This window comes from Ricinus communis, chromosome 4 (genome assembly GCF_019578655.1).
Source record: "Ricinus communis isolate WT05 ecotype wild-type chromosome 4, ASM1957865v1, whole genome shotgun sequence".
Classification (NCBI taxonomy): Eukaryota; Viridiplantae; Streptophyta; class Magnoliopsida; order Malpighiales; family Euphorbiaceae; genus Ricinus; species Ricinus communis.
This window is the reverse complement of record NC_063259.1, coordinates 28626144-28648354: the sequence shown is the minus strand read 5'-3', so window position 1 is coordinate 28648354 and position 22211 is coordinate 28626144. Positions and strand designations below refer to the sequence as shown.

At 37.7% G+C, this 22211-nt stretch overlaps 7 protein-coding genes, 1 long non-coding RNA gene and 1 other non-coding gene across 9 annotated transcripts; 4 read left to right on the top strand and 5 right to left on the bottom strand.

Annotated features, from left to right (window-relative positions):
* Positions 1-52: 52 nt before the first annotated feature.
* LOC125369776 lies at positions 53-622 on the bottom strand. Its single transcript, XR_007215473.1, has 2 exons — positions 204-622; positions 53-123 (listed from the first exon to the last, which is right to left on the bottom strand). It is a non-coding gene; the product is annotated as an uncharacterized LOC125369776 (long non-coding RNA).
* A 325-nt stretch (positions 623-947) lies between these two features.
* LOC8275450 (probable pterin-4-alpha-carbinolamine dehydratase, chloroplastic) lies at positions 948-3425 on the top strand. The gene is made up of 3 exons (XM_002511003.4): positions 948-1432; positions 2800-2992; positions 3107-3425. Exons 1-3 carry the CDS (start codon positions 1091-1093, stop codon positions 3196-3198), a joined length of 627 nt encoding a protein of 208 aa, XP_002511049.1. The 5' UTR covers positions 948-1090; the 3' UTR covers positions 3199-3425.
* Positions 3426-3596: 171 nt separating this feature from the next.
* On the top strand, positions 3597-6034 carry LOC8275451 (superoxide dismutase [Fe], chloroplastic). Its single transcript, XM_002511004.4, has 9 exons — positions 3597-3896; positions 3982-4025; positions 4187-4261; positions 4353-4541; positions 4826-4997; positions 5127-5245; positions 5348-5374; positions 5494-5517; positions 5609-6034. The coding sequence occupies exons 1-9, from the start codon at positions 3839-3841 to the stop codon at positions 5816-5818; spliced, it is 918 nt and encodes a 305-aa protein (XP_002511050.2). The 5' UTR covers positions 3597-3838; the 3' UTR covers positions 5819-6034.
* Positions 6035-6167: 133 nt separating this feature from the next.
* On the bottom strand, positions 6168-8959 carry LOC8275452 (cell division cycle 20.2, cofactor of APC complex). The gene is made up of 8 exons (XM_002511005.3): positions 8646-8959; positions 8415-8513; positions 8076-8270; positions 7453-7722; positions 7259-7361; positions 6838-7151; positions 6534-6695; positions 6168-6436 (listed from the first exon to the last, which is right to left on the bottom strand). Exons 1-8 carry the CDS (start codon positions 8736-8738, stop codon positions 6293-6295), a joined length of 1380 nt encoding a protein of 459 aa, XP_002511051.2. The 5' UTR covers positions 8739-8959; the 3' UTR covers positions 6168-6292.
* Positions 8959-9031, top strand: TRNAK-UUU. The gene has a single exon. It is a non-coding gene; the product is annotated as a tRNA-Lys (tRNA).
* Positions 9032-9260: 229 nt separating this feature from the next.
* Positions 9261-10033, top strand: LOC8277427. Its single transcript, XM_002511006.4, has one exon. The coding sequence runs from the start codon at positions 9366-9368 to the stop codon at positions 9756-9758; it is 393 nt and encodes a 130-aa protein (XP_002511052.2). The 5' UTR covers positions 9261-9365; the 3' UTR covers positions 9759-10033.
* Position 10034: 1 nt separating this feature from the next.
* Positions 10035-11904, bottom strand: LOC8275454 (peroxidase 60). Its single transcript, XM_002511007.3, has 4 exons — positions 11482-11904; positions 10923-11102; positions 10652-10811; positions 10035-10549 (listed from the first exon to the last, which is right to left on the bottom strand). Exons 1-4 carry the CDS (start codon positions 11707-11709, stop codon positions 10131-10133), a joined length of 987 nt encoding a protein of 328 aa, XP_002511053.1. The 5' UTR covers positions 11710-11904; the 3' UTR covers positions 10035-10130.
* Positions 11905-12383: 479 nt separating this feature from the next.
* LOC8275455 (protein FRIGIDA) lies at positions 12384-16547 on the bottom strand. The gene is made up of 3 exons (XM_002511008.4): positions 15514-16547; positions 13595-13770; positions 12384-13513 (listed from the first exon to the last, which is right to left on the bottom strand). Exons 1-3 carry the CDS (start codon positions 16436-16438, stop codon positions 12791-12793), a joined length of 1824 nt encoding a protein of 607 aa, XP_002511054.2. The 5' UTR covers positions 16439-16547; the 3' UTR covers positions 12384-12790.
* Positions 16548-16883: 336 nt separating this feature from the next.
* On the bottom strand, positions 16884-22038 carry LOC8275456 (chaperone protein ClpD, chloroplastic). Its single transcript, XM_002511009.3, has 11 exons — positions 21059-22038; positions 20774-20934; positions 20454-20683; positions 20081-20320; positions 19624-19725; positions 19255-19536; positions 19071-19171; positions 18671-18965; positions 17948-18181; positions 17614-17847; positions 16884-17333 (listed from the first exon to the last, which is right to left on the bottom strand). The coding sequence occupies exons 1-11, from the start codon at positions 21706-21708 to the stop codon at positions 17022-17024; spliced, it is 2841 nt and encodes a 946-aa protein (XP_002511055.2). The 5' UTR covers positions 21709-22038; the 3' UTR covers positions 16884-17021.
* Positions 22039-22211: the final 173 nt, after the last annotated feature.

Genomic DNA, 22211 nt, shown 5'->3' with positions numbered 1-22211 from the left:
CTTCTTTATTGCTGTCCTCCGGTATTACTTGTTCTCTACCTTGTCTTTTTTCTGATACCTTGCAGCAGCGTACGTTGCCTTTTATACCTTGCACTGTCCTTCAAGGCCATGTCCAATGAAGACCTACATCATAATATAGCAATCAAAAACAGTATTTCAAAAGGATAAAACGCAATGAAGTATATCTGTTAGTGCATGTTCACCTTCTTCTCTTGGAGGGAGAGTTGGCCCCATATACGACCGAGAGACTTGCTTGCTTCCCCGAACGAAGAATTCTTAACAGAAACCCAATTTGACATTACAAACAAAGCATAGGAACTACATGGTCTTGCAGGCAGACTATGTCTTCTAAGTACAGTTTCTAATAAATTCCTGTTCCTTCCACAATTCAATTTTCTCTTTGAACTCTAACAAGACATGGCAGAAATGCGAGGAAAATACTTCACTGGAGAAATAGCCCCGCTTCTCAGCCTTGTCAAGATATCAACTCTTTTCGTTGTGTAAGATTCACCATTCTCCAGTCTCATTATTCTCAATGGCTAATTGGCCTGCTTCTGCTAGTGCATTTTGATCTTCCGCTTCCACTTCATGAGTATTATTAGGAGTTAAATAGAAAGAAGACGGATTTGTACTCTCTAAAGTGAGATTGTTTTCGAAAGAATCCGCCCTCATAAGGTTAAAGTGATTACCAGGAACATGCGTATGATTATTCTTATTGTGGATATTGAATTGCACAGAGAATTGTAAAGTGCCAGTGTCACCCTCTACTTGGATAGCCATTGAAGGAAATGAGTAAAAACTTTGAACAAAGACGATGGATAATATAAATGACAGAGAAAACGGCTTCGTGGGTTATAAGTAATAATCCAAGAGAATTGCATCTTTTGGAAAAATGAACACCAACAACTTCCGAACGGCATGTCGTTCCATGGCCAACATGCAACAGCACATCCTGTCTTGTTGCTCTTTTAAACTGGGCTCCACACTCTGCTACTCCTAACCACAAGATAAGGCCTCACTCGACAAGACAAAACCCCATTGTTTAAAGCTCTCATCACCAACAAAGGTCTCACTTTTACACTTTCTGTTCATGGCTACCACACACCTTTCTTTCACTATTCCTACACTTCCTAAACCATGTCTTCCACGTTACCACCGCTACGGTTTCTCCGTTTTGACTGGGAATAGAATGGTTACCGTGAAAACTCGGGCTATGGGAGGAGACTTGCTGGGTGATTTTGGAGCTAGAGACCCATTCCCTGCAGAAATCGAAAGTAGGTTTGCAGAGAAAGTGTTAGGGAATGTTGATACTGAGCATAAGATTCTTATACCTAAAGTCTCTGCTCTATCTCTTGCTCAACAAGAGTGTACTCCTGTCTCTCCTCTCCAGGCTCCCATGTCTAAAGATGATGCTCAGATGCTTCTGAGAAAGGTTAGTTCTTAATACTCTTGTGCAATTCTTTTTCCCAGTACTTTTCTTTTGCTTCTAGTTTCATGCTTGTTGAGGAACTGTATAATTGTATTGGATTTTATTATATGTTGAAGTGAGGTCGGAGACCATGTATTTTCCATGTTAAATTATGCTACTTTTACAAAAAAAATTTGCACCATGGTTCACAACATCAAAGAATTACTACCACATTAGGTGAATTATACAATCCATTGAGCGTTACTCTGCTTATGTGGTTTGAGCTTTTCAAAACTCAAATCACATTCCCCATTACTTTGGTTGTGAAGAAAGAAAACCATAGGAGCCATATGCCTTCGTTGCTTATCCGGCATCAGCATGCACACCCAAAAACTATAGATAAATGCAATCAGTCCTTTAACAGAAAATGGTTAGACAATTGGCAGAAGCTTCTTCTAGTCTTAATCGGCTAATCTTGATATGGTTCTTCATTTATGGTATCAAAGCATTTCCTGCATTATGTTCGTTCTTCATGTTCGGAGTTTTAGATATAGACATCTTCAAACACCTCTGCTACTTATTATGTTTTAGAAACCAAATTATGGATTCTTTGTTTCTGTAATACATATAGATTTAGAAGATGGGAATTGAAGAGGTTTAGTTTGCTCTTAAAAGCTGTAACATTTTCTTCGAGAAGTTTAAATCTGCAATTTTAGAGTAGCCAATCAAAATGCTGCATTTTTCCATTCTTTAACAGAATTACATATTATCCGTACTTCTTAGAATTAGTGCTGTGGAAAAGGCATATTTTCAGTATCAACTTATGTTTGCATTTTGGAATGACAAATTTCAAGGTTTCTTGGTTGAGATGAAGTGCCTAATTTCAACAATTTGCATATTTTGATGATCTGATTTTCTCTCCTGTAGATTATATAAAACACTTGTTCTTCACTACTAATTTGTAACCTTGTGATACTTGTGATGTGAAAAGGTATACTGCAATTCACTATTGCCGGAAACGTTCTCAACTCTAGGCAATGATAAGCTGTTGTGTCTACATGAGAATATATTGACATAACTGATGTTTTGCATCATATTAGCAGTAGTTTGTGGACTTTCTTACATAGTCAAATTGCTGAGTCCTTTTCCTCTGCCATCCTAATGAACTAAAGAAAGCAGATTCCTAGTCTCTTTTTTTCCCTTCTCTGGATCTCTTTCATGCTCCAATGCTATTTGTTTGTTTCAGTTTTATTTGAATGTGAAACAAGTGTTGAGTTATCCTTTGTATATATATGAATAAAATTCTTATCTTAAGGTCTTATCTGACTCTTGATTTTGAAAGAATCAACATACCAGAATTAATGCTAAAAAGAATTTTATTTGGTCTGCAGGTAGTTGGCTGGAGACTCCTGGATGAAGAAGATGGACTGAAGCTACAATGCTTGTGGAAGTTGAGAGATTTTAAATGTGGGGTTGAACTTATCAATAGAATTTACAAGGTTGCAGAGGCTTCTGGGAATTTTCCAGATCTGCACTTGGAACAGCGCATTCAAGTTAGAGCAGAACTTTGGACTGAATCCATAGGTGAGTCTTCACTTCCGGTGCCTGCATTCTGGCTCAATTAACCAACCGTTTGTTTTCTTCTTTTTGCACTCCACGTGCTGTCAGTATTCCTCAAAGATTTTATTTGAAATGCAGGAGGGCTGAGCATGAATGATTTCATTGTAGCAGCCAAGATAGATGAGATTAAGACATCAGATCTTGTCCCTAGAAAAAGGGTATGGGCATAGTTCAGACATTGTTTTTTCTTCCTGAAGGAAACCGGGTTTTACAGCAGCCAATGACAAGGAAAGCAATAATTTTGTTACAGTTCATAAAACTCCCATGTATTCATTCTTCTTTCAAGCCATGTGCATATGTATCTTAATTTTGTATGATTGTTTTTGGAAAGAATGTAAACTGAATTCAATACCTTCTGATGTTATTATTAATTCAAGCACTCCAGTTAGGAACATAACATCCATGCAAGGTCTTGATATCAAATTAACGAACGCAACTCTAGACCAGATAGATGATTCTAACTAATAATGCCTTTGGGTCCCAGCACCACTCCTTAAATCCCAAGTGTCAAATAAATCTGCCACTTTATCTTGAAGTACTGCAATTTGTTGTTGTTGTACTGCAAACCTATTCAGCAATTAGTACATTAGTAGTACGCCATTGTTCCCATCTTTATGCAGCTGAAATCAAGCGCTGAAATGTAACAAACAAACTACCTGCGTGGCAAAATCAACGGCCTAAAAGTCCTAGTATTTTTTTTTCTCTATATTTTAGTTAACGAAAATTATATAATAAACTACCAGCCATTACAGGCTCAACAGGGTCAGTACTATTTTCTCATCTGCATAATTGTTTCAATTTCAAGAGAGAATGGTTGCAGTAGCTGCTGCGTCCACCTCGCTCACATGCGCACTGTTTCCAAGCCAAGGTCCACCATTTGCTCGCTTTTTCTTCTCTTTTCTCTCCTTATGCATTTCTTTTAATCTAATAGCAAGTATTTTGTTGGATGGCAGGTGGGTTTAGTGTAGCAACTCGTCGATCACAATGGACAGAGAAGGTTTGCTTAACCGACTATGCTCTGCACTGATTATGTTTGATAAAGTGCTTGTTCCAAAAATTGGCAAATATTTTTGCATAGGAAGGATAATTAATTAAGACAACTATTTTTAGTGCAGTATGACATTTTCTTTTTCCATGATGTTTGTATGTATGCTTCAGAGGAAATGCACAAGAAAAACTACTCCTGCTAGAATTACAGCGATATTTGAGCTTAAGCCTCCTCCATATCCCTTGGTAATATTTGTATGAAATATGTAATAAAGTTAGTTATAAAAGGTCAATAATCACCATAACGTTGTACTTGCTTTTGATGTTTATGTGGCAGGATGCTTTGGAGCCACTAATGAGCAAGGATACACTGGAGTATCATTGGGGAAAGCATCACAGGGCTTATGTGGATAACTTGAACAAACAAATTGTTGGAACAGAACTAGATGGAATGTCATTAGAAGATGTTGTACTTGTTACTTACAACAAGGGTGATATGCTTCCAGCTTTTAACAATGCTGCACAGGTATGCCATATGTGCAAGATTGCATTTTTATTGTGCTCTTGACATTGTTTCTGTTTTGTAATTTGATTAGATACAAATATGTAACTTACATTTTAAAGTTTCAATAAATTGTGATGGCATTTTGGAAAGCATCTAAAATTATTAGGTACAATTATCACTATACTGTTCAAATAAGCATCTGTCTCTTACCAGCGTAGCTTTTCTTTACTTCATTTTCCAAGTTTTCTATTCATTCATTCATTCTTTTTCTTTCTTCTTTTGAAATTTTGTGAACCTAATTTCAGGCCTGGAACCATGAATTCTTCTGGGGATGCATGAAACCAGGGGGTGGAGGAAAGCCGTCAGGAGAACTCCTGCAATTGATTGAAAGAGACTTTGGTTCCTTTGAAAGATTTGTGGAAGAGTTTAAGGCAGCTGCAGCTACCCAGTTTGGTTCTGGATGGGCTTGGCTTGCATGTAAGTGGTCTTTCCCCTAAAAATAGCCGTTGCTTACTTTTTTTGTAAAAGTCACTAACTCGATGACATATATCATTGAATCTGATAGGAGCGATGCATCTTTTTTTTTTTTTTTAAAAATTAATGTAGACAAAGCTAACAGGCTTGATGTTGAGAATGCATTAAATCCTTGTCCATCAGAGGAGGACAAAAAGCTAGTAGTGGTGAAGAGTCCCAATGCTGTAAATCCCCTTGTTTGGGATTACTATGTAAGTATTTATGGCTCACTACAATTACATGCTTCAGGTTTCTTGTTCCATTCACTTACATGTTGGCTACATGTATCTGACCTTGTTGATGATTTCTTGCAGCCACTTCTTACTATTGATGTTTGGGAGGTATTCCACAATTTTTCTCTTTCTTTTTTGAGTACATATAATTATATACTGCTAAGTGTAAAAGAATCTGAATAGATTGATCGCTCACTTGGTTTTGGAATTTTTTTGTGTCTCAACAGCATGCTTACTACCTTGACTTTCAGGTGAGACCCGTATGAAATTCAAATTTCAGTTTGCATTCTTAGTCTCTTTTGTCTACTGGTCTAAGAACCGACTTGTTCACCCTTCTTGCAGAATCGGCGGCCTGATTACATATCCACTTTTCTAGAAAAGCTTGTATCATGGGAAGCAGTCAGCGCAAGACTTGAAGCTGCTAAAGCTCAAGTTTCAGAGAGAGAACAAGAAGAAAGGAGGAAAAGCGAGGAAGATGAGGACGTTACACCAAGCAGTGATGCTGTAGAGATGTATCTGGATAGTGAAAATGATGAATCTGAGGCTGACTAACTTGGAAACTAATTTAGGTTACAATAATGTGACAAAAGATTTTGTGGCCTTTTTTCACATCCAGCACTTTGTATCTCTATAGTAAGAGTATCATAGAGGTCAGTTGAACCAGCAGAGACTTGAAATGTTGATATCATTTCAAGATTCTGTATTCTGGATATCCTTTTGTGAACTGTAAAATCTGATGCTGTATCAATGAAATAAAAATATTTTCTATGCTGTTTGTATCCAAAGTGTGAAGAGATCTGAGAACCTGAGATATAACCAAAAGTGATACATCTATACAAGTCCCATGACCAAAAAGTTAGAACCTAAAGTTAACTGTCAACCTGAGAACAATCTCGGTCCATGTATCATCAATATTTTCTGGGTAATGTAGTAATAACACAGTTCGTGTTACCCGGAAGAGAGAAAATTCTTTCGTGCTCTTGTATAGAATAAATTACAAGCAGAGTACAATTGCCCCAGCAGCCATCATCTTATGGGGGACGTCTTGAGAGACAAGAGGCTTTCAAGACCTGAGAGCTTAGAGTTTTCAGCACAAGGTGGTCCAAATATGTCCCAAAAGCGAAGTGTTTGATCTGCTCCAGCAGATACAACAGTTAATCCATCAGGACTCTGTAACAAGGCAATGAAAAGGAAACGAGGCTCATAAATTATTAGCTGTAAGTAGAAATGCCCGCTACTTTAACTTAAAGCCCTCCAGTTGTCAAACCTGAGAAAGACCAAGGATTCTGTTGCTATGACGTTGTATCTCTCCTACTTTAATCAGGGAAGGGTATTTCCACAAGCATAGGTGGTTTTGGAGCGGACCCAAACTATAGCCATGCCCGCTTAATATCTCCTTGTGATGTCTGTTCCATTCCAGAGCACAAATCTGAACAATTCAGCACAAATTAGAGCAAAACAAAATGCATACAGATACAAGGGTGTATTCTCATAAAAAAATTTACTCTTGCTGCACGACAAGTTTACTGATAACTCCTACAAAGTAACATTTCAAGAAGGAACATGCTTGCCTGTGAATTGGTGTGTATGCTATGAATACATGATCCCTTCCGTACATTCCATATCTTAATACATCCATCTTTTGTGCCACCTCCTGAAGCAAGTACATTAAATTGATAGGGGCACCAAGCAAGTGCCTTGACTGCAGAGCGATGGCCCTTAAATTGGTGCAAGAAATTAGATGAGCTCATTTTGGAAGCTTCCCATATGTGTATAAGATTTTCGTTTCCACCACTCGCCAATAAGTTGCCTTCAGTTGACCATTTCAAGCCACAGACTTCTTCTGTATGAGCTAGAATCCTGGAAGTACTGTTTCTCACTCTAACTGTCAATGGAGGTAAACCAGCAAGAAAACAGATTCAAAACAATCTCTTTCTCTCAACATGTAATGAGAATTAGCAAAATAAAAGCATATTAGTATAATTTAATTACCGTCACGATTCAGGATAGTTTTGTCTCGGCTTCCTGATGTTAGAGTATGACCATTCCATGCAAGGGTTGCTACCCTGTTCTTGTGACCATCCATTTGTCGAACCTGTGAGTTAAAAATGGATTTAAAATGTCCCTCCAACTAATTCAAAGCCTTCAGCAAGTTTTTGAATTGAAAAGGCTCACATATAGCTTACACATCTCAAAGCCTCAGTATCCCAGAGCTGAAGTTTAGACTGCATATATCCAACTGCTAAACTTCTGTTATCCTCAGACCAGGATATGCTTGTTGGGTAGTCACTGTCGCTTTCAACTTCCAACAACTTTAAAGTGCTTTTGTTCTCCGCATTCCATAGGTATATTGCTTGGCCCAATGCAACAGCAATGACATTATTCTTACCCCAATCTATGATGTTCACATAGTAATCATCTATTATATTTGGTGCATCCAGAACCCTAGTTTCCCTCTGCGGACCCCTCAAAAACAGACACAAACATTAAATTGAATATGAAATTTGAATGACAAAACAGCATGATGAAAAAGGCGCCTACTCCATATGTAATTATTATCATTTACAGATACAAGATCAACAAGCTGATACAAATGAATCCAACTATCGTAGTGTTACTCTTAGTACCTTAATTATCAGTGTCAAAAACTACGCGGTAAAGTAGACTAAAATCATGAAGCTGATTGTTCCTAACTGTTACACTATTGTCGTCTCTATAATATACCAAGAAGAAGAAATTCAAGCCTAGAGATATATAATACAAGTATTCAAACAAATGACGCCTAGAAGCAAAAGATAGAGTGGAGTACCTTAGGCAAGCGGCGGAGACATTGATATTGCTTGGGACTATTTCTCAGTGCTTCTGCATCATCTGTTCGCATCTGATCAATAAGATGAGTCCACTTCCTACTCAATTTTGGACTTCCTCTAAAAACTAACATCTTCAACGGTCTCCCTTCTGTGTCCAAAGTCAGATTCTCCATCAACAACTGTTGGTATACTTCCTGCCCAAGAAGATTTGAAATATGAACCAAACTACCCAATACTAAGGCCCAGAACCCTAATAATTTAGCCAATCCAAGAATGAATTTAACTATATAACAAAATCCAAATCTCGAAAACAATATCTCAGTATAAAAGATACGTACATTGAAAATAAGATCGGGAACTTGTTTGCTTCTATTTGTCAACAAACTGTGTGCTTGATCAAGATTCATCAAACTCCTGTTTGGAATAAACCTATCACCCTTTGGCACACCCAAAAGCAGGAGAACAAGAAAACAACTACCGAATCAGGAAACTTGATAACAAGAAATAATAAACAAAAAACCAAGAAGAAAAATGGGTTACTTTGATTGAAAAGAAAGAAAGAAGTGTACTGGGAAATCGTATTTGGTGGGGCTATCATGAAGTCGCCTTGGAGAGTACCAATCTGATTGGAGTTGTTGTATCTTCTTCTGGTTTTGCTCCATTCTTTTCTATTTTTCCTAGAAGTTAAAGACCGAAAACTACCATCAACTTTTTTTCTTGAGTTTGCCTTCTCCTTTGCTTGGAGAAGGTTCTTGGTCTTTAACGTTAACAGAATTCGTTATACAAATTGGATTTTCTGAGTTCCTCCCGCCAAAAAGTCTAACCGTTGTCTTGTCGCTGCAAAATTTATATAATTGATATCTAGTGATATTATCATAAGTAGCCGTCTTAGCTCAGCTGGTAGAGCGCATGGCTTTTAACCATGTGGTCGTGGGTTCGATTCCCACAGACGGCGGCATCAAATTGGCCTTTTAAATTTCCTTAAATAATTTTTTTGGTCAAAATAATGCCTAAAATATAGTATATATTAATTTTCGATTACGTTAGACTTAACTTTTAAATTGTAAAATATGTATTAACTTTTAAATCGTAAAATATGTAAATATTTGATTTATAACAAAAAAAAAAAATCCCATAATATATTCTTTGATAGACATTTTTAAAAGAACTAAATATAATAATTTTGAAATTACACCGACTCAGGAGTTATAGTAGACCCCATTTTAGTTAGATTTTGAAAATCTCTCTAAACTCTGAATTTAGGTTTTTGGATTAGGGGTTTTGTAAGAATGTCGGTTCTGTGGGAGAAGAGCGAAACATGGAGGTGGATAGTGAGGAAAACAAGAGATTCAAAGCCTTTCTTCATTACCTTCGCTACAATATGCGGCGTAGTCCCTGGTGTTATCGGCTATTGCGTGATGCAGCTCACTAACTCCAGCAATCCAGAACTTGAGACCCGCCTCCGCCAAAACGCACGCCACGAATCCTTGGTGATGGCTAAAGTTAATCAAGAACGCCTCGCAGAATACCTTGGTGAATTGAAGCGAAAGGAAGATACCAATGACCGCTATATTGCTGCTTTGAAAGGCCAGACATTAACTAGAAACCCATATGTCAGAATTCAACCAATACCGAACCAGGCCGATAAGGAACTGAAGATTGATGTAAAGGAAAAAAAGTAGATGGGTCTTACTGGTATGCTACTAATAATTATGCTCTGGGTATTATTAAAGTTCTTGTCTTTTCTTGGTTTTATGTTACAGAGGTTCGTTTTTGCTTATCAACAGATGTAGGTATCGGTCTACATATTGTGCTGCTCCCTAATTATGCTTTTGTTTATGTTTAATACTCTCATGCTTTCCATAATGTGCCATATATTGGTAGCTGATGGATGATTGCATCGATAAGGAACAATTTGGTACTAGAATAATATACTGAATACTGGTTTGGATCCTCATTTTGAATACAATGTTGAACATTTGTATTTGTTTTAACAATTTCTTACAATTTGATTATTCCTTATACAAGAAGCAAACTGCTAAAATGGAAAGAGTTCAGGTTTCATTATTAGTAGCTCTACACGATCTCCTAATCTCTCCTTGTTTATCAGTAAGAACTCCAATAGTACCCAATTTAACCATGGCAGCACCAAACCTTGTCGGGAAATCAAATTCACCAGCTAAATTTCTGACAATGGGCATAGTCAATGGATCCATTCCAAGCTCTTGATCTATTTGGAGAATGCCTCTGTGCATCATTATATTCTGATAGTATGACACATCCATAAAGAATGGACTGAATGGATTCTGATCAAGGTTGACTGTGTTGTCTATTGCAGGAAACTGAGGACATCTAAATCTCAATAGATTAACTAGGAAAGGATCCATGAGTGGATCAGGATTTCCACTGCCTTCAAAATCGTAGAGACGGTCTTTGATTAGGGAACAATGAGTAACTCCAACTGAATGAGCACCTATACCACAAATTGCAAAAAGGGTTCTTTCTAGAGTTAGTAATTTGTCAAGTTCTGAACCAAAATTAAATTAGTATGAACAGGGAAGTTCTTTTTGAGTACCTAGAAGAAGTACCATGTCTGTGGTATTGAGTCCTATTTCAGCAAAAGCTGCAACAGCTTCAGGCACTGAAGCCTTAGGTCCTAGGATACTCACATTTTGACCTGCAGAAATTAAACCATCCCTTCTTCCTGTTTGAACATTATACCTTCCTCCACCACTCTGTATTTTTATGCGTATTCATTAGTCTTACAGTTGCAGTGTGAAGGTATGTGACAGAGTTTTGGTTATCTAGCAGCTATTGCAATGAGAGGGAAAGAAAGAGATAGATACCAAGAAAACAACATCTCTTGTAGCAATTGCAATGAGATCAGCACAAGAGACGACACCAGGGCAAGCTCTCTCCACCGCAGTTTTTGCTTGATCTATGATATCATATCCCCTAACGCTCAGATTTGGTGGGGCTGTTTTTTCGCTACTACGTCCATCTAAAAGTAGTGATGCATCACATCCCTATTCCATCATTATTGCCACAAACAATTAGTTGGTCAGTTCAATAAAATTCCACCAAGCATCGCAGAATTAATAGTAAACTCATGGGAAATGAGAATACAACTCTTATTTAGTTATTGTAAGTAATGCCATAGAATGAGGTCATGCGTATTAACAACTGCTACCAACCTCTTAAAAATTTAATCAGATTAGACAAAATGCATAAGCTTAAGACTTTGGGAAAAGTGCACACGAAGCTTGCTTACTACCAAATCTTCCATGCTTCTTGCTGCACAAATCTTGAACGGATTATTCCATGTTTAGTTAATGGTTTACCTCTGATTAATTACCACTAACCTTGTATGTTCTTAATAAAAAGCAGACAGAAATGCAAGCTTACATTAACAAAGCAATCATGAAACTGCAAACGTAGGAGTGCAGCCACAATAGTAGGATCTTTAAAGAATTGTGGAGTGACAACACCAGCAACTATAGCCTCCACATCCGCAAACCCACATTTGCCACTATAAAATCCTACTTGCAGGGCACCATTGCACAAGCCTGCCAAGTTTCCTAGAAAGAGCCCAAGAGCTAATATGAGAAGTGCTGCCTTGACTATCATTATCATCCTTAGGGTAAAGATAAAATGTTGGCATCTCCTTCTCTCATTTCAAAAGGATCCAGAAGAAGTAAAAAAGAAATTAGGAACGACCTTAGATTCTCTCTGCCACCAAGAAGCTTGGACCAAAACTTGAAAACAAATAAAATAAATTAAAAAAAACCGAGGAAAGACCTTAAATTTTCTGTGCCAACAGTAAGGTTGTAAGAAAGCTCGACCATGTACTTTTTGTTTGTGTTTCTTGACATTGTCAGTTTATATATAACATGTTAAGATACACATTTCTTTGTATTATGCTATATTATATATTGGTTTTACAGTGTGGTGCTCTTTGTACTCTACCAAATTACCTCTTGCATCTGCTCTAAGAGCTTAATGGATTCATTTCACTTATAATTGAATTTTTAATACAATTTATTTATTCAAATAATTAAAATAGGAAAGAGAGAAAGGGAACAAAATATTTGAATCAAAAGCATTTTTCTCATAAGAAAGAAAAAACTCATAATTACAAAATTTATTTAAAATTTAATCCAACTAGCTCCCTCAGTATAATGAGATAAGGTTTTGTAAATTTTCGCCGCTGGCAAAATTGAAAACACCACTTCCAAAACAAAGTCAAGTCTACAACAACTCGTACTTGTTTGCAACTTTTGCAGTCATTACTTGCATGCATGATGTTGTTTACTTGGGCACGAATTATTATTTTACTTGGTTAACTGTGGCCACATAATGTAACAATCAAGAGAACTCCAACTAAGTGCGCATTGCCTAGAACACTATAATACATACAATTTGCCTTCAGAAGGTGAAATCTAGTCTACATGAACTGGAGCAACCCAACACTTGCATCAATTCCCACTGCACAAAATAAAAACGTAATGCTTGTATGATCCTGATGGATTGGCAGGGAGGTTGAACATGATGAGCAGCAGCCTTGTCATGACTAAAACGTAATGCTTCAGCCATTTTCTCTGGCCAACAAAATCATTTACTATTCAATTTACATATCAGAACCAGGCAATGCGACCTGTCTAGTGCGTCATATTCCTCAAACAGGCATTGAGAAGCCATACTTGCTGTGTTCTATTCACTTAACAGCATCAGCAAACCGGTATAGATCAGAAGCTGAGCTCTGATTAGCAGCACCAGGAGGCGAAGAATTTGGAAGACCCGCAAAGCCTTCTATTGATGGGCCAAACAACCCAGATCCAGATTGATGAACCAAACTCTGTCCCCTCGTTCCATCAATGATGGAGGCATCCCCAACACCATGCCATCCAAATGCAGAAACATTGCTTCCTGTTATGTTCCCAGTTCTATCAGCAAGCGTCTCCCTGTAAACTCCAGCAAATGAACTGGTGGATGGGACACCATATGCAGCTGAGTAGGAACCAGATCCATAAAGCATAGACCCAGCGACAGGAGGATTGCTGATAAGACAAGAGAAACCACCATCCACCATGTTTATTCTTGTTGAAGCATTGTATGAGCCATTGCCATCCAAATGACTAGGAACCCTTTGTTCATGCAACCCAAAGCTTGGAGAAGATATCAGGGGTGAACCTGTAAATCGAAGACGTTTCACTTCTTGACTCTTCAAGTTAATTGAGAACTCATTCTCATCTGCTTTTCTTTTTGGTGCTACCTTGTCATCTATCTTTCTATTAAGGTCGGCAATTTCTTTCTCTAACTTGTCTATCTTCTCTGTAACTTGCCATCCAGGAAGAAGTTTCTTAGGATCAAGCTTGCGACCTTCAAGAAATTTCATAGCAGATTTCAAAGTGGACAGATGCTTCTGACTTGCTTCTTTCTGTGAGAAGACGCAGAAAATTGTGTATTAATCAACAAAGGAGAAGAATGTATACTTGATGAAAGTGGAAAGCAGCCATACCAGCAAGACAGGTGAATTATTTGCTTCTCTTCTTCTCCTCTTCAATGCTTCTTTAGAATCTCGCAGGAATGAGGTCAAAAGTTTCTGGGGAGGAAATTTGTCCTCAATCCCAAAAGTATAAGCTACATCAATTGCTTCAATTTTCATTCCATTGTTCATCATCCTCTCCAGGATATCTGGAACAGTCAAAGAAGTTATACATAGGGTCAAGCAAGGCACTGGCTGACGATTATAGATGGAATATAGTGCCAGTAACATGACTACTAGACTGAGAAGTAAATATTCACATTGCACCTTAATCTATATATTTCATAGATACTGCCCTAGCCATTTAGATCTGCTTATCTATGCATGATCCCAAACGAAACACCTACTAGAATGTTGACCCCTATCTTGACTGAAACAATCCTATTCTTGCAGACAACTCTCCAAAAACTGTGTAAAACAACCACACTCAATCCCTAGTTGATTTCTAGTTTTGAACTTCTAGAATAGAACGTATAAAGCAAGTTAAATTGTTGATACCTATGTAAATTTCCATCAAACAAGGAAATTCAGCAAACAATGGCACACTTGTAGAAAAAATAATTAAGAAAAGGTGATGGGATTGAACCACATCAGAGGTCTAGAAAGATTGACTTTAGAAAAGGTTCAGGATAGAAAGCAATGAGCTTGAATGCCAAAAGTACTTGGTACAAAAAAGAGTAAAATGAAGACAAAGGATGTGTAAGTAAGGTTCAAAACTGCATATATATATGCCTAACAAACACTTCCATAGCATTAAATTCAGATAGTCAACAGGCACATTGCTTTTTACATGCGTGCTTGTGAAGCTTTACACAGGAAATACTTACCAAGTCCTCTAACAGTCCAGACAGCATTAAGATGCAAATACAACATGATGCTAATCGTGTGTTGAATTTGTTGTGGGTGTAAAACTATTTCCATAGACACTTTTTTAACATTTAAACTAAAAAGCAGGCATTAAGAGTGTTAGGAAATACACTCAAGAGTTGGTGAAAGCAACCAGCAACATAAGTTAAATGTTTGACCCGTATCTGTCCACACAATAGAGATCTATTACTGTGTAGTCATCAGAAGCCATTATATTACTTTAGGAGCACAATATGTGGAGTATGGATACAACAAAACTAATAAGTATCCACCAAAAATGCTCCATGCTAAATTTTGAGTATGCATGCTTAACCAGAAAAAATGCATATAATCACAGAAGAAAAATGAAAATGAGGTGAAACAGAAAATGTGCATAGTAGAAGTGTTTGCATAGTAGAAGTGTTGGACATGCGTTTACGACTTCTTATCTAACTTGGAAAGTTATTGGTCTTCCCTGGCATCAATTCCAGTCATATATGCAATATGTACTCTCAACTTCTTGCCTCTTTTTATATGCATCATATGCTTGTTTTCTCTTCCTCCCTTAAAATGGTATTGGTCCTCATTTCACATTCTCAGGCAATGTTTTTTTGCTCAGGATATCCAAAATCAATAAATTATCAAAGCCCATATTTTGGTAAAAGAAAAAAAATAAAGAAAGAAAGAAAGGAGATAAATCCCTAGATTTTGTAAAATTCTTCGTTCACCGGAAACGCTTAAAAGGAGGGATTTTATTTTAATGAAGGAAGAACTGTTTCAATTTTGTATTTATTCCAATATTGTTGAAATCCATTGATTTGACGTACATCCCGAACAAGAGAGAATGACAAATCCATGAAATTAAAAACTCATAATAACCTAGCTTTTACAATACATTGATTTTGAAAAATTCATAACATTCTAAATAACTCATTATAGGAATGAGTTTATACATGTAGCGTAGCCATATTCTATAATAGCATTAAGTTCCGCAATGCAGCAATGCAATGGCAACAATGTGCTTAAATGACATGCATGAAACATACCTGAAACTTTAGTAACAAGAACGTGAGATCTTTTTAGCGCATCTGAAATCTGCTGCAAATTACTCGAGCGAATCAAATCCCAAATATCCCCACTAGTGAAAACTTTAGGAATCCCAAAACAACCAACAAACAGCAGCAAACCCCTAGCATCAATTTCACAAGCCTTACTAACACCACCCTCAGCTATAAGCCTCTTTCTCCAAGCAGCAGCAGCCTGTTGAGCCTCCTGCCTTAAATCAGAATCAAACTGAATGCCATCATCAAGAATTAACAAAAACAACTCCAAAACCAAAATGCTAGCTTTTCTCCCAGGAACCATAGGAGAATCCTTAGTGTAGGCCCTACTCCCCTGCAAATAAAACCCACCAAAACAATCAAAGACTAACTTAGCCGGCTTGGGAGCGTATTTTAATGCGGTAGGAACTTCGTTGCGAAGTTTCGGAATGTTTGTAAGATTGGAGGTGAGATATTTACGGAGGCCTCTTCCGCACATCATTTCACATAGACTTATAAGCTCCGATGATGATGATGATTTTGCTGGTGGTGGTGCTGAATTAATAACAGTTTCTTTTTTAGCATCTGTTATTGTTGTTTGATTATCAGTGACAATTGTTGGTGTTGTTATTGTAGGTGTAGGTGCGTCCTGAATTTGCTGTTGTTCTTCATGTTGTTTAATGGAAGTGTGGATAAAATCGAGGTGGTTTTGTAATTCACTAAATCGACGATAAAATTCGTTAATAGCAGAAGAGAGGGTGTTGAGTTCTTCAATTGATTGCAAAAACTGAGGTTCTTGTTGTTGGATAGTGACGATTGGGAGTTCTTCTACTGGTTCGCCTTTGACGTAAGGTTGTGGTAGTGGTATCAATGGTAGAGGTGATTGGTGATCTGGCTCCTGTTTAACGGAGAATAAGGGAGGTGTTGCCATGAGAATGTGAGAGAGAGGAGAACAGGGTTAATTTTGTGACCTAATTTAATAATTCAGATATTTATTATTGAAACCGGAAAAGCCCTAAAAGACTCTTTATAGTACGACGCGTGTGTACTTTTAGTTTTGCAGGGCAATCGTAGTTTGAAGGTGGCACACTTCCAATTTGATCCCTGCAGTGTAGTGTCGTTTGGGATTGTTTTTCTTCTTTTTTCTTTAGAAACAAATAATAAAAGACTATTTTCACTTTCGTCCCAAAAAGAAAAACAATAAAATAAAACAATTATCACTATGTGCTAAAACATTTTTCAAAGCAGAGTTTGGTTGAATCTCCCGATCTTTTTTCTGGATTGAAAATCTGAAACTGACTATGAGCAAATCGTCTGCTAGGGTTAGAGAGAGCGAAAGGGGGGTTTTGCCTGTTAAGATAATCACAACATAGAAATTACATCAAGAAACAATAATATGCTTTACTCTTATTTACATTTGAATCAATCAATTGCCTGCACTCGGCACATTTACAATTACAAAAACTTATACATTTATGTACAAGTAGTATAAGATTATATCATACACCAATTAACTACAAGACTCTTGTTGTATCAGACAACTGGATACTCTCATCTGAACCATTTATGACCACTGGGTTTCCTGAAGCATCAAGATCAACCCTTGCAGTATCACCGGGCTTAAACTCTCCAGCTAGTAATGCTTCGCTCACAGGATTTTCAATTATTTCAGTCACTGCTCTCCTAAGTGGCCTGGCACCATACACTGGGTCGTAACCTTGTTTGCATACAAGCTCCTTGATGGTTTCAGACACCTCCAAGCCAATCCCAAGTGATATTAGCCTTTCTTTCACCTCTCGCAGCATCAGACTTAAGATCTTGAGCATCTGAAAATATAAATATTAACTCAGCTAAACTCCAATCATATTAATCCATAATACTTGTCCTCCTTTTCTTTTTCTCTTTTTGATACTAATCCATTATCCTTGTCTATAAATGACAGATCACAAGCAACTCGCATTTATCAGAAAATTAAGTTTTTTTCACACAGGGGATGAGAAAAATAATTCTAGTGCGACCCCAAAGCCATAATGGATCAAGGATGCAGGCTTCGGAATTTCAGATGATAAAAGTAAGTAGTAGAGTCAACATGGAATTGTCACAAACCTGAATCTTCTCCAGGGGATGAAATACTACTACTTCATCAATCCTATTGAGCAACTCTGGACGAAAATATGTTTTGAGTTCTTCCATTACTAATGCTTTTATTCCAGCATATGAAGTTGACTCATTATCTGCAATCATGAAACCAATAGAGGTACGTCCACCTTTTGCAATGGCAGTAGAGCCTACATTTGAGGTCATTACTACCAACGCATTTTTAAATGATACTTTCCGTCCCTGTCAAAGCAAGTCTCCCCAGGATGAGAAACTACATAAAACTTCCTGCCTATTATAGTCAAAGTTATTACTTGCCCAATGTGGTTCAACTGTTACAAACCTGAGAATCTGTGAGGTGACCATCTTCAAACAACTGGAGGAGGATATTAAATACATCTGGATGAGCTTTCTCAATTTCATCAAGTAAAACCAATGTGAATGGACGTCTTCTAATGGCTTCTGTCAGAGTGCCTCCCTCACCATAACCAACATAACCTGGGGGTGCTCCTATTAATTTGCTCACAGTGTGTCGCTCCATATATTCACTCATGTCCAATCTCAGCATGGCCGACTCCTGCAACATGCATGCAAGGCAGAAGCAGAAGAGAATCAGAAGGTTGACCCAAACAATTAAGGATCATAACCTACTTTGACTGGGTGCTGCTAATCCCATTGCATGGTGATAATGTCAGAATGCTGATCTTTTAACATGTTACCTTCTGATTCCCAAAAAGCATTCAGATTTGCAAATGTACATTAAAATTGTATTCATTATTATGATATGGATAGTTTTTTTCTCCCCCCGGTTTTAAAGGATAATTTTCTCCCCCTTATTTAAGGATCTGATGTTTCTGAGACTTTAGTATTCTTCTTGCATAGAAGTATACAACTTTCTAACAACAATAGAACAACTGCAAAGTGGGATTCCTGTCAATAAACTATGGAAATAACTAAATGTATATAGCAGGAAAACTGTTTAATACATAATTTTGAGGAAAAGAGAAGCATCTTTCAGTTGGATTTTCAAGTGAAAATGCTGCATGAATTGTGCAAAAAGCCTCACCGATCCAAAGTAGCATGCTGCCAAAGCTTTTGCTAGTTCAGTCTTGCCAACACCAGTTGGGCCACAAAACATCATTGCTGCTATGGGCCTATCAGGATCTTTCAAGCCAACCCGAGACCTTTTAACTGCACGAGATATTGCAGAAACAGCCTCATCTTGACCAATGACTCGTTTTCTGAGCTCATCATCTAGACCCACCAGAAACATTCTTTCATCAGCAGTGAGCTGCTGAACAGGGATTCCTGACCAGAGAGAGGCCACTGCTGCTATATCATCAGGCCCCACCACTGTTGGCCTGAAAGGAATCACAACCAGAATTTTAATTAAAAATAGAAGAGTCCTAGATAAGCACAAAATTTCTTTAAAATCTTAAAACATAATCAGTGTCCAAAATTCATACTCGTCATCCAACATGACATGTTCAGTGGACTTCAAAATTATTTCACCCGAGTCATCAGTGCTGGAAGCACTGCCATCATGTGTCATCCTACTTGCCAGAACCTGCTTGTATTAAGAATTAGAAATCAATAATGTAATCAGGGATGACAAAAATGTGCAATTGCCTGTAGAGAAAAGAATATTACCACTTCATGCATGGCCTGAACAGTTCTAATTTCTTGCCAATAGTCATCCGGTGACTTCGAAAGTATGCAGGTTTGCTGTTCTTTCTTCTTCTTATGGGACTCAATTCGAGCTCTACTTCCTGCCTCATCAATTAGATCAATGGCTTTATCTGGAAGATATCTATCAGCAACATATCTTGCTGACAGATAGACTGCAGCATTTATTGCTTCCAGTGTGAATCTACAGTTATGATGGGCCTCATATTTCTGACGTAGACCCAACAGTATTTTAACTGCATCCTCCTAAACAGTTTCACAGACTTTGAGTAGAAGAATTAAGACTGTTTTATTATAGTTGTAAACTAGAAGAAAATGTAAGTTTGGAATCACCTGGCTTGGCTCATCAATTGTCACAGGCTGGAACCTCCGTGCTAATGCTTTATCAATTTCAAAATGTGCCCTGTATTCATCTATTGTAGTGGATGCGATGCACTGCAAGAGGAGCCCATATTGTAAACCGTCCATGTAAACTCCATATGATAATAGGTATCATAAAGAAGTCAAGTTCATTTTACAGAAATCCCTTTATATTCTTTATTGGCACAGGTCAAGCAATTAATTCAATCACTGACATACTTTGATGACAAAAAAACTATTTTTGGACCAACAACTAACAGAAGATGGAGAAAAAGAGATTCAAAATCCGTAAGTTATTCAGTAGAGGACAGGAATTGGTTAGGTTATCCTATAAGAGGTGGATTAATATATCTACATAGGAATTAGTCCTTCATAAACATGGTGTTCTATATATATAAGAGCATAGCATGATCGGACCAAGACACGGTACCTGCAGTTCACCCCTTCCAAGAGGTGGCTTCAGTAAATTAGCAATATCGAGACCCGATCCCTTGTTTCCCCGTCCAACTGTCCCTGTCCCAACAATTGTATGGACTTCATCAATAAAAAGAATGATATTACCTTCTTTCAGTATCTCCTTTATTAACGCAGTAACACGTGCCTCCAGTTCTCCCCTTTCCTTTGCACCAGCAATTAGTAGTCCCATATCCAAGGACATTACACGTTTTGCCTGTGGATGGAACAAGCTAATTTACTATTCTACAGTACAAGTTCATTAATGTGACCACCAACAAACACATATGGTTGATTAAGATATAAATAACATAAAAATACAGACAGCAATTAGTTGCAAAGAAACATACAATGAGGAAAAGAGGTACATCTGTCTGCGCAATACGAGTTGCTAGTCCTTCGGCAATGGCAGTTTTTCCAACCCCACTTTCACCAAGAAGAATAGGGTTATTTTTGGTTCGGCGACAAAGTATCTGAACAATTCTTTCAATTTCAGTTTCTCGGCCGATGACAGGGTCAATGAGTCCTTCACTAGCATGAGCAGTAAGATCCACACAGAATTGAGCAAGAGCACTTTCTTCTGCCAAACACAAATGAATTGCAAAGAATTCCTCTTTAATCTCACAATTTCAGGAAATTAAGGGAAGAGAGAGTTAAAAACTACTTTTACCTCTTGTTTGCTCAGAGGATCTTAGTGCACCAGCTTTCTTCAAAAAGGACTTTTCACGTGCCCCTTTGGCTTCTACAGATGGTTCTCTTCCTTCTTTGGCAAGCTCGCCTTGAAGTCTGGCGACTGCTGCGGTTGCCAAGTCATCTAGATTTGCTCCCAGTCTGAAATCATTATTCATCCCATGAGTAGAAAGTTATCTCTATATTCACCATCATAGAAAAGCATACTTGACAGCTATTAAAAAAGAAATCCCATGCATATTAACATATATTCCAATAAAATTACCTCTTAAGTACACGACTGGCACTCCCATCATCAACAGTTAATAACCCAATTGCTATATGCTCAGGTGCAATGAAATTATAACCCATAGTTCTTGAATATTCAACTGCAGCCTCAAATACCCTCTTTGTTGAAATGGCAAACGGCACATCAGTAGCACTGCCTCCTCCTCCACTTTTCCCTGTACTAGAACCAGAAGCATTAGTGCCATCACCATCGCTACTCCAAATGTTTTGAACAATTTCACGAGCCTTATCAATTTTAATCCCAGAACCAAGAAAGCCATCAGGGTCACGATCCTCTCCGATTAAACCCAGTAAAAGATGCTGGGTAAACACCATATCTTTACCCAAAGCTCTAGCCTCTCTTTGAGAGAAGATCACAACTTTAATAGCTCGCTCTGTAAATCTTTCAAAAACTGAAGAAATTGGAAGAATTCTACGCTTTCTGCGCGATTTAGAGCATTTAAAAGAAAGCGAATTAAGTGGATTACGTCTATATGAGATAGAAATGCCAAAACAAGAAGAATAAGCGGAAGCAACCGTGTTGTTACAATGAAATGTTAAGAGAGGATGGAGTTTGCATTTATGAGGACCCAAACCCCATCTAGAGTGAACCGATAAAGGTGACGACGAAGAAGATAAAACTTCCATTTTCTTTTTTCAATGATTGAATTGCAGGCCTGTTGGATATATATATCTGATACTAAAAAAGATGGGAACTATATCTCTGATTCGGGTATCTAACAGGGAAAAAATCTCAAGGGAAGAGTAAAGTCGAGGAAGAAGGAAGGAATTGAGTAGAAGAAGAGGTGGAAAAGGAAGGAAGGGTTGGTTAACACGTCAAGCTACCACAACCCATATTTTTATTTTGGGGTTGAACACAGTACTGTACCTATTCGAAAAAAGTCTTCTCTTTCTATTGCCATATATCTGAATTTATGAAAACTGAAAAGTAGGCTTTGGCTCGAAAGAATCCTGGTCGCCTACGGAAGGCGAAGATGTATGTATGTATGTATGTATGTCCATGGGCTGTGGGCTGTAGGCGTGTGAAACTAACGAGCCAGCCACCTCTGGTGTCAACTTCATGTGGATTGCTATGCCTTGTTGGCTCTGTCTTGTCCGGCTTTCGAGTTTTGACCCAACTTCACCATCAC

Excerpts from the sequence above, each read along its gene's own strand:
- LOC8275450 (XM_002511003.4), top strand. The coding sequence starts at position 1,091 with ATGGCTACCACACACCTTTCTTTCACTATTCCTACACTTCCTAAACCA. Across the intron at positions 1,433-2,799 it reads CTCAGATGCTTCTGAGAAAG|GTAGTTGGCTGGAGACTCCT; the intron begins GTTAGTTCTTAA and ends TTTGGTCTGCAG. Across the intron at positions 2,993-3,106 it reads ACTTTGGACTGAATCCATAG|GAGGGCTGAGCATGAATGAT; the intron begins GTGAGTCTTCAC and ends TTTGAAATGCAG.
- LOC8275451 (XM_002511004.4), top strand. The coding sequence starts at position 3,839 with ATGGTTGCAGTAGCTGCTGCGTCCACCTCGCTCACATGCGCACTGTTT. Across the intron at positions 4,998-5,126 it reads TGGATGGGCTTGGCTTGCAT|ACAAAGCTAACAGGCTTGAT; the intron begins GTAAGTGGTCTT and ends AAATTAATGTAG. Across the intron at positions 5,246-5,347 it reads CCCTTGTTTGGGATTACTAT|CCACTTCTTACTATTGATGT; the intron begins GTAAGTATTTAT and ends GATTTCTTGCAG.
- LOC8275452 (XM_002511005.3), bottom strand. The coding sequence starts at position 8,738 with ATGGAGCAAAACCAGAAGAAGATACAACAACTCCAATCAGATTGGTAC. Across the intron at positions 8,271-8,414 it reads TTCCCGATCTTATTTTCAAT|GAAGTATACCAACAGTTGTT; the intron begins GTACGTATCTTT and ends CTTCTTGGGCAG. Across the intron at positions 6,696-6,837 it reads GCATACACACCAATTCACAG|ATTTGTGCTCTGGAATGGAA; the intron begins GCAAGCATGTTC and ends TGAATTGTTCAG.
- LOC8277427 (XM_002511006.4), top strand. The coding sequence starts at position 9,366 with ATGTCGGTTCTGTGGGAGAAGAGCGAAACATGGAGGTGGATAGTGAGG.
- LOC8275454 (XM_002511007.3), bottom strand. The coding sequence starts at position 11,709 with ATGATAATGATAGTCAAGGCAGCACTTCTCATATTAGCTCTTGGGCTC. Across the intron at positions 11,103-11,481 it reads TTCATGATTGCTTTGTTAAT|GGATGTGATGCATCACTACT; the intron begins GTAAGCTTGCAT and ends ATGATGGAATAG. Across the intron at positions 10,812-10,922 it reads CAAGAGATGTTGTTTTCTTG|AGTGGTGGAGGAAGGTATAA; the intron begins GTATCTATCTCT and ends ATAAAAATACAG.
- LOC8275455 (XM_002511008.4), bottom strand. The coding sequence starts at position 16,438 with ATGGCAACACCTCCCTTATTCTCCGTTAAACAGGAGCCAGATCACCAA. Across the intron at positions 13,771-15,513 it reads TCTTGTTACTAAAGTTTCAG|ATATCCTGGAGAGGATGATG; the intron begins GTATGTTTCATG and ends TGACTGTTCCAG. Across the intron at positions 13,514-13,594 it reads ATAATTCACCTGTCTTGCTG|AAAGAAGCAAGTCAGAAGCA; the intron begins GTATGGCTGCTT and ends GTCTTCTCACAG.
- LOC8275456 (XM_002511009.3), bottom strand. The coding sequence starts at position 21,708 with ATGGAAGTTTTATCTTCTTCGTCGTCACCTTTATCGGTTCACTCTAGA. Across the intron at positions 20,321-20,453 it reads ATGTACCTCTTTTCCTCATT|GCAAAACGTGTAATGTCCTT; the intron begins GTATGTTTCTTT and ends TTCCATCCACAG. Across the intron at positions 17,848-17,947 it reads GTCACCTCACAGATTCTCAG|GGACGGAAAGTATCATTTAA; the intron begins GTTTGTAACAGT and ends TTGCTTTGACAG.